The sequence below is a fragment of the Phytophthora infestans genome, genomic scaffold (genome assembly GCF_000142945.1).
Source record: "Phytophthora infestans T30-4 supercont1.22 genomic scaffold, whole genome shotgun sequence".
Lineage (NCBI taxonomy): Eukaryota > Oomycota > Peronosporomycetes > Peronosporales > Peronosporaceae > Phytophthora > Phytophthora infestans.
The window spans coordinates 1,877,629-1,892,338 of NW_003303737.1; the positions used below are offsets into that span (position 1 = coordinate 1,877,629).

Genomic DNA, 14,710 nt, shown 5'->3' on the forward strand with positions numbered 1-14,710 from the left:
CCTTGAATTGCCTTCTACCAACCCAGGCAGCTCCATTTCGCCTTTAAGAAAAAGCTAAAGACAACCATGGCTGTCGGTGAGTGTGCTTAAGACCCCTTTTTGATAGCAACTATAGCGCAGTGAGTACAATGAGTCGCGTCTGGTAGACTTGTCGCTCTCCCCGCCCCCATTGCCGAGCAGCGACGACGCACACAGCAAGAAAAGCAGCCAGCAGGAAAAGAAGAGCAGCGTTTAGAAAGCGCCTTTTCACTCGAGACAGATCACAGAAGGAAAAATAGCCGGCAATAAGGGGCGGAGGATGCGATAGACGCGATTGACATTGGTCTCGTGCGACGCGACTTCGAAACAAGGCGAACAGATCTCTAACTTTTGGAATGGCTGATCACAGGAAAAAACAAACGTCTAACTAAGGGCAAGAAGGGTGGCAAGAAGAAAGTGTACGTTACACCTTGGTCCTAGCACTGACCTCTAAACGCCTGGACAGAGCTCAGCGCTACTAGCAAAAAAAAATGCATAGATAATCCTAATCTTGTGATGTTTTTTCATAACAGCGTCGACCCGTTCTCGCGCAAGGACTGGTACGATGTCAAGGCCCCTGCCATCTTCTCGGAGCGCAACTGCGGCAAGACTCTGGTGAACCGTACCGCCGGAACCAAGATTGCTTCGGAGGGTCTCCGTGGCCGTGTGTTCGAGGTTTGCCTTGCTGACCTGAACAAGGACGAGGACCAAGCCTTCCGTAAGATCCGCCTTTGTGCCGAGGAGATCCAGGGCAGCCAGATCATCACTGGATTTCACGGCATGGACTTCACCCGCGACAAGCTGTGCTCGCTGATCCGCAAGTGGCAGACTCTGATTGAGGCATTCGTCGACGTTAAGACGACGGACGGATACCTGGTGCGTCTGTTCTGCATTGCCTTCACTAAGAAGCGCCCGAACCAGATCAAGAAGACCACCTACGCCAAGACGGCTCAGATCCGCGCCATCCGAAAGAAGATGACGTCGATTATGACGGAGGAGGCCTCCAAGTGCGACATCAAGGACCTATTCCTGAAGTTTGTGCCTGAGATCATTGGCAAGGAGATCGAGAAGGCCACGCAGGGCATCTACCCGCTCCAAAACGTGTACATCCGTAAGTGCAAGATCTTGAAGAAGCCCAAGTTCGACCTGGTGCGTTTGATGGAGCTCCACGAGGGCGGTGCTGAGGAGAAGGGTGCTAAGGTCGCTCGGGAGGAGGACCAGCTGGTTGAGTCGATGGCTGGCTCTGGTGGCCGTCTGTAAGCGCGCTCACTAGTTTGGTTTCTTGGTGACACGGCGGGACATGGTTTTTGTTGTCGGTGAAGGAAGGAAAGGCGTCCGGGCTTCATGCCTAAGCGAGTACTTGTTTCTAAGACGATGGAGAATAAAGGCGAAATTCTAATTCAACCAGGGCTTCATTCTTGTCAGGTCCACATGGGTAAGCTCGTTTTGGCAATCTGCCAGCAGCAGATACAACGAATTCTGTACGTGTACATGTAATGTTTTGTTGTCGTCTACAGTAGTCACCCATTTTACTACATCCTATGCGCAAAATAGCATAAATCTAGCAGTATTAGAAGGGCCTTAAAAAACAAGGGTGCATAAATGTGATACATCTCATTTGTGTTTGCATACTACACACTGCTCATAGCGAGTACCCAAATACTGTTCCGTCGCGCTACACGGCGCGCTTCATGTTTGAGGCAATGAAAGGAGCGTGTGATAAGTAGCCGGCAACCCTCGATGCTGACGGCCACCTCCCTGCCCACGACGGAGCAGTACAAGCTCATATGCGCGTCGACGGCGTGCAAGACGATGGTAAAAAAGATCATATCGCTGAACGCGCCCGACTGTGGTGCAAATTTTGTAATATTTGAAATAAATATACTAGCTCAACACGTTTACAGTTGGTTTGTCCAGCAAGGACAGCTCCTAGCTGACGAAGGGAGCCATGTTTTTTAGTCAGCAGCTTTATAAAAAGAGGTGTTATGCAAGGGAAATCACTGAGTGCTGATGGGGAGCGTTGATTAACATTTTATGGAGATGCAGCCGTGTTTTTTACTAACAAACTGTAAGTACTTAAGTAGTGTCGCACCACTTTGAAGTTCTCGCCTCATAAAGTACCTATTGCTTAGCTTAATCCGTGTCAGTGATGCTGATATTTGTAGCATTCTATCTTCTCCTACGCGTTTTGAGGGTGATCATTTGCTGATATTTGTAGCCTTCTATCTTCTCCTACGCGTTTTGAGGGTGATCATTTGCAAAAGAGTAGCGGGCCGTAAAAGTTGTTAAGGCTGGGTGGGACAAGACACAGAAAGATCGCGGATACTGAACGGCAGGATGTTGCACGTTTGTGCATGAATCGTATTCCATCAACTAGATCGTTGGTGACCTACAAGTTTCTCTTCACTAGCAAAATCCTCTGTAGCAGAATTCGACTTATCCCGACTTCGCTGCTTTCGCGCTGGCACCCTGGGCTCGACCAAAGCGAGACGCTGCGGGACGAAGGGGTTGCAGTCCGTGAATGCGATGAATGTGAAGGATGCAAGTTGTTTAACGTTCAAGAAACAAAAAGAAAGTTGTGCGACAGGAGATTATGGACACCCCAGGCAGGGGAAAACCTGGCAAGCCTTCTAATTCTATGAATGAAAGTAAGAATGCTTCATCAAGCGAAACTGATGTTGGAGCTGTTTTTGGTGTTTTCGATCGTGTCAAGGAGGGAATCTGTATCAGGTAGATGAACCAAACGGCTAACGTTGGAACGATACCGTATGTAAATTTCTGGAGTTAGTTTACGAGCAGATGGCTTTAATTATCAATGTGAGATCGTGGTTAAAGGGAAAGCTTCTAATTATGGCTCATTGTACAAGTTTCGCGCTTCTGATGGACATGGTTATGCTAAGCTTCATCAGCTCGGCGCTTCCCCTGAATATGAATGTGCATTTCATGGTTTCCGCATGGCGGCAATTATACTTGGTCTTTCCGATTGGAGTTACACCAAAGTTGTGGAGAAATTTAAGGAGTTATGTTGGGCGGAGCCGTGCAAGTTTATACAAAAAAGTTTCTTTTCTAGAACTTCGTTTTTTTTTTTTACAAATTTCGCAAATAATGAATGCGCGAATGGTCAAACTTGGTTGAATGTATTAGATAAACAACACATCTCTGGAGTACAAGTTGAAATGGCAACTGTTAAGGTAAATGGAATTCATCATTGTGCTGCGTATGACTCTCTTCGAGTCACACATTGTTTAGTCTTCCATGTGCAATCTACTTCGACTACTGTATTCGACTACAAAAGCGATGTAGTGTGTTTGAACCAGATCTTGTAAGAAGACCTCGCATTAACAGTTTCCTGCCCGACTATCTAGAAGCTATATTCGCTTATTATTTTCGGGGGGCTGTACTGTTTTTCTAATCCAAATTCTGAATTAACTCGCCGATTTTCAGAATCCAGTACCGGTACCAAGTAAACTGTATCCCAAATCCGTCATCTAAATGCTCTTTTCGACCAATTGACAGTCCCCACGTTTCACGTCGTAATAAGCTTTATTTTTCCACAATCGCAATTGGCAAGCCACGACAACAGGACCAAGAAACTTGAGCAGCATGAGCGTGATGGATAAGACGCCGCGCGTTGCTGAGGAGACCGCCAAGTACCCGCGTGACGAACGTCTGGGATTGCGCGAGCTACGCTACGGCACAGCTGGCTTCCGCGAGGATGCGAGCCTGCTAGTGTCCACGTGCCACCGCATGGGAATGCTGGCGGTTTTGCGCTCCAAGAGTGTGGGAAAAATTGTGGGTGTGATGATCACGGCGTCACACAACCCGGCAGGTGACAACGGACTCAAGATCATTGACCCCAAGGGCGACATGCTGAGCCAGAGGTGGGAGAAATACGGCATGCAGCTGGCCAATGCGGCTCAGGACAAGGTCGTGGAAGTGCTGGACGCCGTCGTGGCCGCTGAGAAGATCGATTTGGACCACACAGGCAACGTCTTTATCGCCAAGGACACTCGCCCCTCCAGCGAGCACCTGGCCGAACTCGCGCGTGAGGGAGCGCTCGTGATCGGAGGTAATGTCTTGGACTTTGGACTGCAGACGACGCCGCAGCTGCACCATCTGGTTCGCATGGTACGATGCCCCATATTATTGTCGAAAAGTGATAGCTACTGACTCATATTTGCAGTGGAACTATGAGCACTACAACAAGGGTGACTGGGCGTCCGAGGTGGGCTACTACAACATGCTCAGCGACGCCTTCAAGCAGCTCACGGCCACGCATGACTCCAAAGTGGGATCCATTGTAGAGAGAAAGGTATCTGGGCTAACTGACTGATGTGGTTATTGTCATTGTCTTAGCGCCTGGATACGCGCTCGCCGCTTTACGTGGACTGTGCGCACGGCGTCGGCGCGTTGCAACTGGCCAAGTTGGCCAAGGATCTGGGTGATTCGCTTCGTCTCGAGATCGTTAACATACCTAGCGACGGTGAGCTGAACCTTCAATGCGGTGCTGAGCACGTGGAAAAGTCTCGCCAGCCGCCCACGAACGTGACCCGTGAGAGCGACCGCGGTAAGCGCTACTGCAGTATGGATGGCGATGGCGACCGTGTCGTCTTCCACTATTTCGATGATGAAGGCACGTGGCATTTGCTGGACGGCAACAAGATTGCCTGCCTGTTCGCCGAGTTCCTGTCCGACAAGTTGCACGCGCTGGAGCTGGACCAAGAAGGCGTGACGTTTGGCTGTGTGATGACTGCGTACGCCAACGGCGCTGCCACTCAGTACCTGCAGGCGATAGGCATCCGTGTGGAGCAGGCGAAGACTGGCGTTAAATACTGTCATGAGAAAGCGACGCAGTTCGACATGGCCGTGTACTTTGAGGCCAACGGCCACGGCACGGTTGTCTTCAAGGACGCGCTGATGGACAAGCTACACAAGTGGGAGAACACGCTGCACGACGAGCGCAAGAAGTTGGCCTTGTCGCAGTTGCTCGCCGCCTCGCAGCTTGTGAACCAGGCTACGGGTGACGCTATGTGCGACTTGCTGTTCGTGGAGGCTCTGCTGGTCCAAAAGAACTGGAGTATTGCTGACTGGGACGCCATCTACAACGACCTGCCGAGTCGTCAGACGAAGGTCAAGGTCGCAGACCGCAGTGTTATCAAATCGGACGAGGAAGACGATACCAAGGTGCTGGCGCCTGAGAGCCTCCGCGACGCTTTGAACGCAGCTCTGCAGGAATACGTCAACAAACACGGCCGCGCATTCGTCCGGCCGTCCGGCACCGAGGATGCGGTGCGTGTTTATGCTGAAGCGGACACGCAGCAGGACGCTGATGCTCTCGCTCTGCAATTCGCCAAGGTGATTCACCAAAACTGCGGCGGCGTGGGTGTCGAACCCGCTAGTTTCGTCGCATAGGCGTTGTGTAAGAGTGAAGGTTGCAGCAGTAGCGAAAAAAGTGCTAGTGCTGCTAAACGCTGGCGCCTTAGGCGAGAATCGTAGTTGCAATTGAAATCGTACTACCTCCGCTCTGAAAAAGATAACCATTTCAAATTATATTACAGCCTACCCCAAAAGAATACCCCCTCTATGCCGATCAGATTTTGGATTTCGAATCTCCCGCGCTTTCCCGACCAGACTGGCTCCCGCGCCTAGCTTTCATTTTGAAAGCTGGCACATGGGGGAGATCACAGACAGTGAGCGGCAGGCCGTCTGGGAGACCTTACTGCTTCGCAGCGTGGGAGGAGTGCTCAAACATGGAGAGATCGTTCGGGTTGCAGCGTACTTCCGTGTGGGCCGCCAAGTTGTCGAGCGAATTTGGAGGCGTGGAATCAATTCGATGGGAGATCGAGTAGCAGCCGTGGTCAAGTCAAGGAAGAGCGCATGTGGTAGGAAGAAGGTGGATCGAGCTGAGCTGTGCGAGAGAATCGCTGCAGTTCCTGTCAATGAGCGCGAAACCCAGCGTCTGCTTCAGCGCGCGTCCAACATGAGCTGCTACCTGGTTCAGCAGCTGATCAAGGAAGGCTATCAAAGCAAAGTGGCCACAAGAGCAGAAGGGTGTTGCCATTCGCATCCAACAAGATAACGCTCGGCCCCACGTCCTAGAGGATGATGCCTACGCTAACGCGGCAGGGTCCTCGGATGACTGGAACATCGCGCTGCGGAACCAGCCTGCACAAAGTCCTGATTTCAACTGCCTAGACCTGGGCTTTTTTGCCAGCATTCAATCGCTGCAGTCGCGGACAATACCACGAACAACTCAAGACCTCATCAGGGAAGTGGAGAAAGCTTTTGGAGAAACTACAGCGGACACGCTTACCAAAACGTTCTTGACTCTGCAACACGTCATGGAGCAGGTTATGAACTGCAAAGGTGGTAATCATTACCGTCTCGGACACTTGCACAAGGACAAGCAAGTACAAGCTGCCTACGTCACTGCCTTGTGACGCTATCTCACTCGCCAATGCTAACGCGTACATGCTGCTTCTTGCAGCGAGCAGCCCCCCACCGTCTACCGCTGAAGTTCCAGAAGCCCCACTGAGCGCCCCTTCAGAATGTGGCGATATAGTTGCCGTCTTAGATCCGTTTTTGTATCTATAGTTGCACGGCGGAGCATGAACGCCTGTGCCTTGCTTAGTTTCTCACTGTCAGCTCTCGGTCATAAAGCTAGCTAGCCAGCCTCTCACAAATTAATAAACGCTCAAATGAACGAGGCGGAGCGCTGCGCAAAAAACAAACAAATGGTTATCTTTTTCAGAACGGAGTCAGGGTACGACTAATAAGCGTGAACGGTGTAGTGTCCACCAGGATAAGCTATATAGTAGGATAAACCTATGAAATAGCATCAATTTCACTGGAGCCCAAAACTTTTAAAGCATGGCGGCCCGCGTGACTAAGCTCTTCCTGCAGAACTGTGCCTCAGCTAAGGCGAATACCAGCAATCCTACCAAGGAAAAGGGAAAGTTGCCTAAGTCCACCACCACGCTGTCCACAAATATTCGGACTAAACTGCGCCAAAAGAGCAAGAAAGTGTCTCGCAAGTCCAACGTGAAGGCACTGGAGAAGGCGCGACGCGAGCTGGAGCAAACCAACCGCACAGCAGAAAACCTGCGCAAACTCAAGAACATAACGTCCACCAAGTCACAGCGCCTCATGGCGAAGGTGCGCCCGTGTACTGCTGACGGAAGGCTGTTTAACAAGGTACGGCTAACTACCGTTTTGCTGTTTTCTTAGCAGGTTCTTGCGCAGCGGACTGCTGCATTCCGGTAGACTTGTGATGTTTTCTTTAGTGCAGCTGAGCAACGTTATCAGGGGGGGGGGAGGAGACACTACAGTTTCCAGTGGAAGCTCGAGTCGGCCTTTTCGAAATAAAAAAATTGCAGCTCTTAAGTCACTCTTACACATGTATCCTATTCTCAAGTTGAAATTACAAGATGACGAAAAGTAGTTGCTTCAAGACTCTTGAAGCAAGAGCCGACACACTAAAAAGGTTTTATATTCTTTAGCTTGAATGCGTCGTGATGCATTTGAGTTTCCTACTCGTCATGCTTGCCAACAGATGAAGGTTTCATGCCACTCGAGTGCACGTTCACCTTGACCGTATCCAAGTCCTTGAAATCGTCCTGCGGAGCACCAAACGGTCCCACAGCACAAACAGTCAGACTATAGGTAAAACATGGGAGGTGTAGTGACAGCTTAGCAGTTGCTAGCGCACCCGGCTCATCTGGTAGAAGGTATATCCGAAGATGGAGGACGCAAAGGTGGCGAGGCTGCCGCCGAGGATAAAGTTCTTAGCGCGTATCGACAAAGCCATTACGAAGTGCTGATGGAGGTCTATCTTCTCGACCTCACCCTTGTTATCCGGATTATTTTATCCGGATAAATAAATGGGCTGAGAATCGGGGGCTAAATAGCACTTGTCAAAAAATTACTTTGAGGTTGCCCATTCCGATTACTACTATTTTAAAGCAGTACGGATATTACTATTGTACTGGCGAAATGAAATGCACCACCATTTTGTTTTGCCCATAAATACAGAAGTAATTATCGGATTAATGCCGGGAGACCCGTAATGGAAACAGAATAGCACAGAGATCACAGACAAACACACTTTATTTAACTTTCTTGTCTTTTATTAATATGGTGGAGGCTAAAACGCCTGCGGGAAATTGATGCTGATCATGCATGCACATAACATTTTTCGCGATATTTGATAAACGAAGAAGCCTTAACCCCTTAGTTCCCGGCCTCAAATATGAGGGTATATTTTGACCTCGTCCCATATACAGATATAAAGGAATTTGTATGGGGTTTCAATTAAGTCCGGATATCTTGGCGCGGGATCGGGGTGGTAACAACGACTTGCCAGTGTGTATAGTACGGATTCTCCAACATAAAGGAGGGTTTATGTAGTACATTGAGACGATCATATACAACTATGCTGTATAAATAAACATAAGATATGTACTGTTTATTGATTAGCCTATCTTTGTGCTGTTGCATACGTCCAGCAGCTGTGAGTTCATTTATTATAGCCAATAACAAGAAAGATCAAGTGCCGTATCAATTGATTGCTCCTTGCATAGACATGTACGACCAGACGGCGCAACCACTACGCCTCCTCCTCCACCGCTTCATCATCTTCTTCGCTCGACTCCCCAGCACCAGCACCAGCACTTGCTCCGCTCTCGCCTACCTGCTGTCTGCGTCTCCGCTTCTTGCCTGGACGCTCCGCTGGCGCTCGGTCGCGTATCTTGTGGTCGCGTAGCAAGCGGCTCAGGATGTCATTCCCGTTCTTCCAGTCGAGGTGCCATATCTGAAAGCACGTGCGCTCCCTTTCCTCCCTAACAACGTTGCAGAGATACTTCCTGCGGCACAACCTACAGTCAGCGCTATCACCGTGTTAGTATCAAGCATGAACAGCATGTACGTACCTCTTTGGCCCTGCAGAGCATTCTGGACAGTAATACTTCGTATACTTCCGCGGCACCACCTTGTAGATAGCACACACTTTGCAGGTTCTGTGGCGACGCTTCTTTCCGGTTTCAGTGTCGGCCTTGTCTGGGTTCTCCGCCAGTTCGTGGCCATCATCAATGCGGTCTGAGCCACGTCGCTGCTCCTCCCGTCTTGGCGACGCTCCTCGTGCAGGTGAAGCGGCTGTACGCTCCTCAGCGGAGGTGGATTTCTAGAATAGGAAACATAACCAACATAACACATATTAGTAAATGCATTTATGTTGCCAAACCCATCATAGCAACTTACCTCAATCTCAGCGAAAGAGTTTTCATCAACAGCAAGTAGTTGTTCCATGAGTGTCTCGAAGAATGCGGAATGCTTCGGGGATTTGTGCCCATTGGCACGCTGGTTGTGTCGATACACAATAAAGGCGTTCACCAACGCCATGTCCAGCAATCCGAGAAACAAGGTCTTGTAGTACTTTCGTGATTTGTACGAAAGCTGCACGCTGTAGCGTTGCATCCGGAGCTGGTCGTGCACATCAACACCTCCCATGTATCGGTGATAGTCACGAACCAGCTCCGGTGCCGGTAGCTCTTTCATCTGGCCTTTGATACGCCGCACTACAATAAAAAAGCACAATAGTGAGCAATGATACATATATATAAACACACAGGCTTACTTACTGACACTGACTGTTTCTCTGCTGCCACCACTGCTCAGCATGTGGACGGGATTGCGGTCCATCCACATTGCTGCGGTTATCTGCGGAAAAAGCTTATTTTCAGCCAGCTTGATTGTCCCCTGTGGTGGTACTAGCTCTCTCACACCATTCACGGTTCTGTAAGACTTGTCAGTCTTCACATCCTTCGCGTACCCTGCCATACGCGTCTGGATCGTACCCGTAATGTACATCCGTCGCTGCAACAGCTCCAACGCCAGCTTCACCGACGTGTAAAACCGGTCTGTGATTACCAAACGCCACGGGGAGGTCGGTGATGGCGGGCACAGCGCGTTCATGTTCCTTAGTACGGCAGCCTCGCCGCAATTATTATCAGCAGGAATCGGAGTCCGGAGATTACTCTTAGCACCACAGTACACCTCGAATCTGAACAGTCGCACAAACGCACACGATATTAGTAAAAGTAATAAATATGTTGGATTAGGAAATTCTCCACAATGTGGATGTTTGCCCGTCCAACATAAGCACTTAGACAAAAAAAAAAAGTGGCAAGCATTAGCTTGCCACCTTGAACGCACCTCATGCAATAAGCTGTATCTGCACACGCTGCCACGAACACCTTGGTCCCCCACTTGTGCGGTTTGTCCTTGTTGAACTGTCTGGTAGGATTGTAGCGGGATCTTGAAGGCAGCGTAGCTTCGTCAAAGCTAATGACAGGAGGAATCTTGTAGCCGCGCGCAAATGTACGCTGTAAAACCTCGATAACCGGCCGAATCTTCCATACACGATCCGTGCTAGCTTGAGGCGACTTGTTGTTGGAGAAGTGCAAGTATCCCATTATGTGGAAGAACCGGTTGCGGGACATGTACTTGCCGAAGCGTGGCGTTGGCAACGCACCAGCCGGTGTCAACTCCCAGTGAGCAGCAATCCCCTTTCGCACTGGAGACAGCATCCTTGCAATGAGAAGCGCGATGACGCGCAAAACCTCCCACGGTTCTATCGGCTTCACACGTGCTAGTCGCCGACGAATATCTGCGAGGTTCTCTACTTCTCCACCACCACGACGCTGCTTCACTTGAATCGCCTGCGCACGACCCGGTATCGACTGCGTGTGGTAGCGATTGCTCTCGACGGCAATCTGTCTCCACAATTTTGGCGGTAGGTAGTAGAAGAACAGCGCCAGTGGGTCTTCAGCCACTCCAAGGACGCTCTCAGATGGTCCATAAGGCCCGTCGTAAAGGTCTTCATACGTAGGATTGTCTCCAAATTTGGACTGGTCTACAAATAGCACATCAAAGTGAGTTAGATAATGTTAACATTATGTTGGACAACGACGGAATAATAGTTGCGTATGTTGGATAGCGTTCAACATAACTTACCATACTCCCAGCCAGAATGTTTCATCTCCGCCAAACGCGCCGCATTCATCGCCACCGACTTGCAGAACGTGTCCGGTAGCTCAGTTCCAACGCAATCGGCTAACTCCTCATCAGAGAGTTCTCCAAGCTCCCAATCTCCTTCCCACTCACTGTCCGCGTCGTCATCGTCTGAATCAGGACCAGATTCCTCTTCTGATCCGAGGCCAGTGCACACACGTGCACCAGCCGCCATGATGTTAGGATCACCGTCGACTACGCAGGCGACAGGGAGATGCGGGCCCGGAGAAGCAGCACCGGTGTCTGTGGTGTCACTTATGGTGCCTTCAGCTTGAGCTTCGCGTTCTGGACTGTCTTGTAGGACGCGGCGGCGTCGTTTCGGGGATCTTTGCGTAACCGGCGCCTGCTTGTTCGTCCGAGGGGGGCGCAAGGTCTCCACAGCGCCTTGAGCATCTCGCACAGGCGTTAGAAGCGCACTTGAAGCCACAGCTGAAGCCACAGCCATCACCACGTCTGCTACAACTTCCTCCACCTCTGGTTCCACAGAATCTTCCTCATTTTCTGCAACAGGTATTACCTCTTTAGCTTCGTCCGTACTCGCTGTTGCTTCTGTCTCTTTGGGTGCTGCCGGCTCAATATGTGGACCTCTAGACTCTGCTATCTCCATGGCTGTCGTCGTAAGTTTCATCGCCCTCTTCCTAGACTGCTTCTTCAACGCACGCCCCTCAGCGCCATGCTTTGGCTCTGCTGCTGACTGCCTCTCGTCGTCTCGACGAAGGCGACGCTTGTGGCGGTCACTGAGGGCTGCCTTGCACAACCGGGTCTCTTCCGCTGTCAGCGTCCGTCGTGGCATCTTGCCAGACGTCGCCACCATTCTGGTCTGCTGCCCCCGCGGTCGTTTTGAAGAATGAGAGAGTTTTGTGGCTGTCGGCCACCCGTTGGTGGTGGGTGACACCGCCTCTCTTTATCTCGTTCAATCAGGAATCCGGTCCAGCTACCCTAAGCCTGTGCATCCGGCCGTTTTAGGCTCCCACTTTTGTCTTGACTTCAGTATTGAGCTTTCCTGCGCTCTCTTGAGATCTGTTCAATACAAACCCCAAGTCAGTTTTTCTCTTATGTTTAGCCGCTAAACATAACATAGATGCCGAAAAAAACTGAAAGAAGCTATACACCTCTTATGTTTAGCGGCTAAACATACGGGAACTAAGGGGTTAAGTGACAAACTTTACGCCATAATGTAGTTTGGAATGCAGCGCATCTGCAGGAGTTGGTTTTAGCTACAGGGGCAGCGTAGGGATTGCTGCATGCCGTGTTAAACGCATCGCCGACACCACTTCCTTGGATGAAATGTGCACAGAAATGAGTAAAAAGGGCATTGTTGACTGTAACTTTGACGTTTGTACGGACCAAATCATCTGGTGCCATATGTCATGAACATAGCCCCGATGTTTTGGGCGGAACGAAGGACTTGCACTTTGCGCTTAACCCTTTCGCGGCAAAAGGTGCTATTCTGGCACCTTTTGTCGGGTTTTCAGGAGCCGCTAAGAAAATCGCTTCAAAAGGAGCTTTATAAGCACGTTTTGCTTTGTATCCATGTTTCCACACACCGCGATTTGTAACAACAGCATTTGTATCTTCTGAGAGGAGACGGACAGTTGGACTTGCAGTCAAAAAGACTAAAATCACTGATATAGACTATTAATTAAAGCAAGATAAATTTCCCCTGCTAGTACCCTGAAGATGGTAACTTTTCAATTGTCTCATCAAGATGCTTGCATACTCGACCGTCAGCACAAGCTGGAGCTATCATGCCGATTTCTGAATGGTCGCCATGACTCGGACCACGTTCTTGGAGGAAGAAGATAAGGCGCTAGTGCAGCTCGCTCGCACCTACACAGAGCGCGGTAGCAAAGTAGCTTGGAGTGAGGTGGCCAAGAAGATGCGACGCTGGAGACGAAGTCCCGTGCAGCTCGCTCAGCGATTGAATGCTCTAAAGCGAACATTTGGCAGGAATCTGATGTGGTGTTGGAAATCCCACGTGAACTCTAGCTACAGATGTAGTTAGGATGTTCCCACAACAATACGTCTACTAGGATAGTAAACGATCGTTCGGGCGGACCTGAAGACCCCAGCTCTGCCCTTGCACCGGGACAAACTGGACCTTGTAAACTACTTATATAGGCCAACCAGTAAAATAAGAACACGCTTCTAGCACGAGCAAAGCTAGCAGGTGTTTTGAATCCTCGTGGTCCCAACAGCGGAAGGGTACCAGGCACGGGTAAGCCTTTTACGAGATCACCGAGTGTTCAACACTCGGCTGGAAGAAATAAAAGGGAGGCAATTCAAGCACTCCCAGTCGTGCAAATAGGCAACAATAAGCCGTCACGTAAAACCTCCCGATAATAATCGGCCAATACACAAAGTCTCTTGGCCTTGCCGGATGAACCCTCGCTACAGAGCTTCGAGTTCACCGACAGGCATAACACACTCAAACAAGCTTGACCTGACGCTTACCTTGAAGCCGGACGTCGCTCTGTGTGCTTGAGTGGAAATTCTGTTCTGTATTTAAGCTTACCCTTTCGGGTCTATTCCTAATAAGAAGTCCTAATCAAGTATACAAATATCAAGTGAACAATGATCCGTTATGGATCTTCTTGCATGCCAAGCGTCGTCTGCACCGTCGCATGAGCATCTTTAACGGTCCGCGCCCTGTCCCAGACGGTGAACGTGTCTTCCAAAGGTCGCTGAGTATTCCGCGAACTCATCCCAACCGCCACTGAGGGCTCGTACCGTAGATGGTCCGCTGAATGCGAATCCGGCCAGTCCATTATTAATAATAAGAACAGCCTGGATTCAGTGACATAGGGCCGTATCCGATACTTGTTGAAAACTCGGAGGTGACGCCGTCGAGTCCCTTGCACCTTGGCGTCTCCGTACATCACCCGACCGAGGGTTCGTCGCTTGAACAACTTGGGCGGTGTCACGTCTTTGTCGACGGGTGATAATCCGCAACCACGGAGAAATCACTACACCACAACTGCCCCTGTCGCAATGGAAGCCACGGTACTGGTGCCCGTTGTGACATTTCTTCATTCTTCAATTCACCATCTCGCCACCGTATGTCCAAGCGTCTGAATCGAGCCGTGTCCGACGCTTTTCAGCGTCTCAATCCTCATAGACGTCGCGAACGTGAACAGCTGGAGGTACATCAGCTCATCCTTCTCTTGAATCATCGGCACCTTGCTCATCATCTCGCATTACTCGACTTGTTTCTCAGGAGGGCAAGGCCGAGGGTTCGAACGTCCCTCAGTCTGCTACACTTCCTCCGACAGCGGCGTCATCAACTGGTCCTTCGGCGCTTCCTGCCCCAGACTCTTCACTCCCTGCGGTAGCTCCTGCAGCACTCCCCGTCGTCGCTGAATCCGCGGAGATGGCTCCTGCTGCTCCTCCTGCCCCAGCTGGTGGTCCACCACCACTCACCGAAGATTCGCTGCGCGCCATGCTGGCTGAAAGTACGGATGCATCGGTCGATCACATGATGACCTCGATAATCCCGTACTTGACTGCAATGGCTCGTCACCAAGTGCAGATCAGCGTTGTGCCTCCTCTCCACGGCGATATACACACTCAGCGTCGTCTCGAGACAGCTATTGGTTTCGATGAGGTCCTCGCTGCGATACAACCT

General features: G+C 50.4%; 3 protein-coding genes across 3 annotated transcripts; all 3 read left to right on the forward strand.

Annotated features, from left to right (window-relative positions):
- Positions 1-45: 45 nt before the first annotated feature.
- Positions 46-1,438, forward strand: PITG_11766 (40S ribosomal protein S3a; the record flags this gene model as incomplete). The annotated part of the gene is made up of 3 exons (XM_002901230.1): positions 46-76; positions 389-437; positions 552-1,438. The coding sequence occupies 3 exons, from the start codon at positions 67-69 to the stop codon at positions 1,276-1,278; spliced, it is 786 nt and encodes a 261-aa protein (XP_002901276.1).
- Positions 1,439-3,583: 2,145 nt separating this feature from the next.
- On the forward strand, positions 3,584-5,550 carry PITG_11767 (phosphoacetylglucosamine mutase, putative; the record flags this gene model as incomplete). The annotated part of the gene is made up of 3 exons (XM_002901231.1): positions 3,584-4,146; positions 4,202-4,306; positions 4,375-5,550. 3 exons carry the CDS (start codon positions 3,622-3,624, stop codon positions 5,428-5,430), a joined length of 1,686 nt encoding a protein of 561 aa, XP_002901277.1.
- Positions 5,551-6,888: 1,338 nt separating this feature from the next.
- Positions 6,889-7,409, forward strand: PITG_11768 (uncharacterized protein; the record flags this gene model as incomplete). The annotated part of the gene is made up of 2 exons (XM_002901232.1): positions 6,889-7,173; positions 7,246-7,409. The coding sequence occupies 2 exons, from the start codon at positions 6,889-6,891 to the stop codon at positions 7,279-7,281; spliced, it is 321 nt and encodes a 106-aa protein (XP_002901278.1).
- Positions 7,410-14,710: the final 7,301 nt, after the last annotated feature.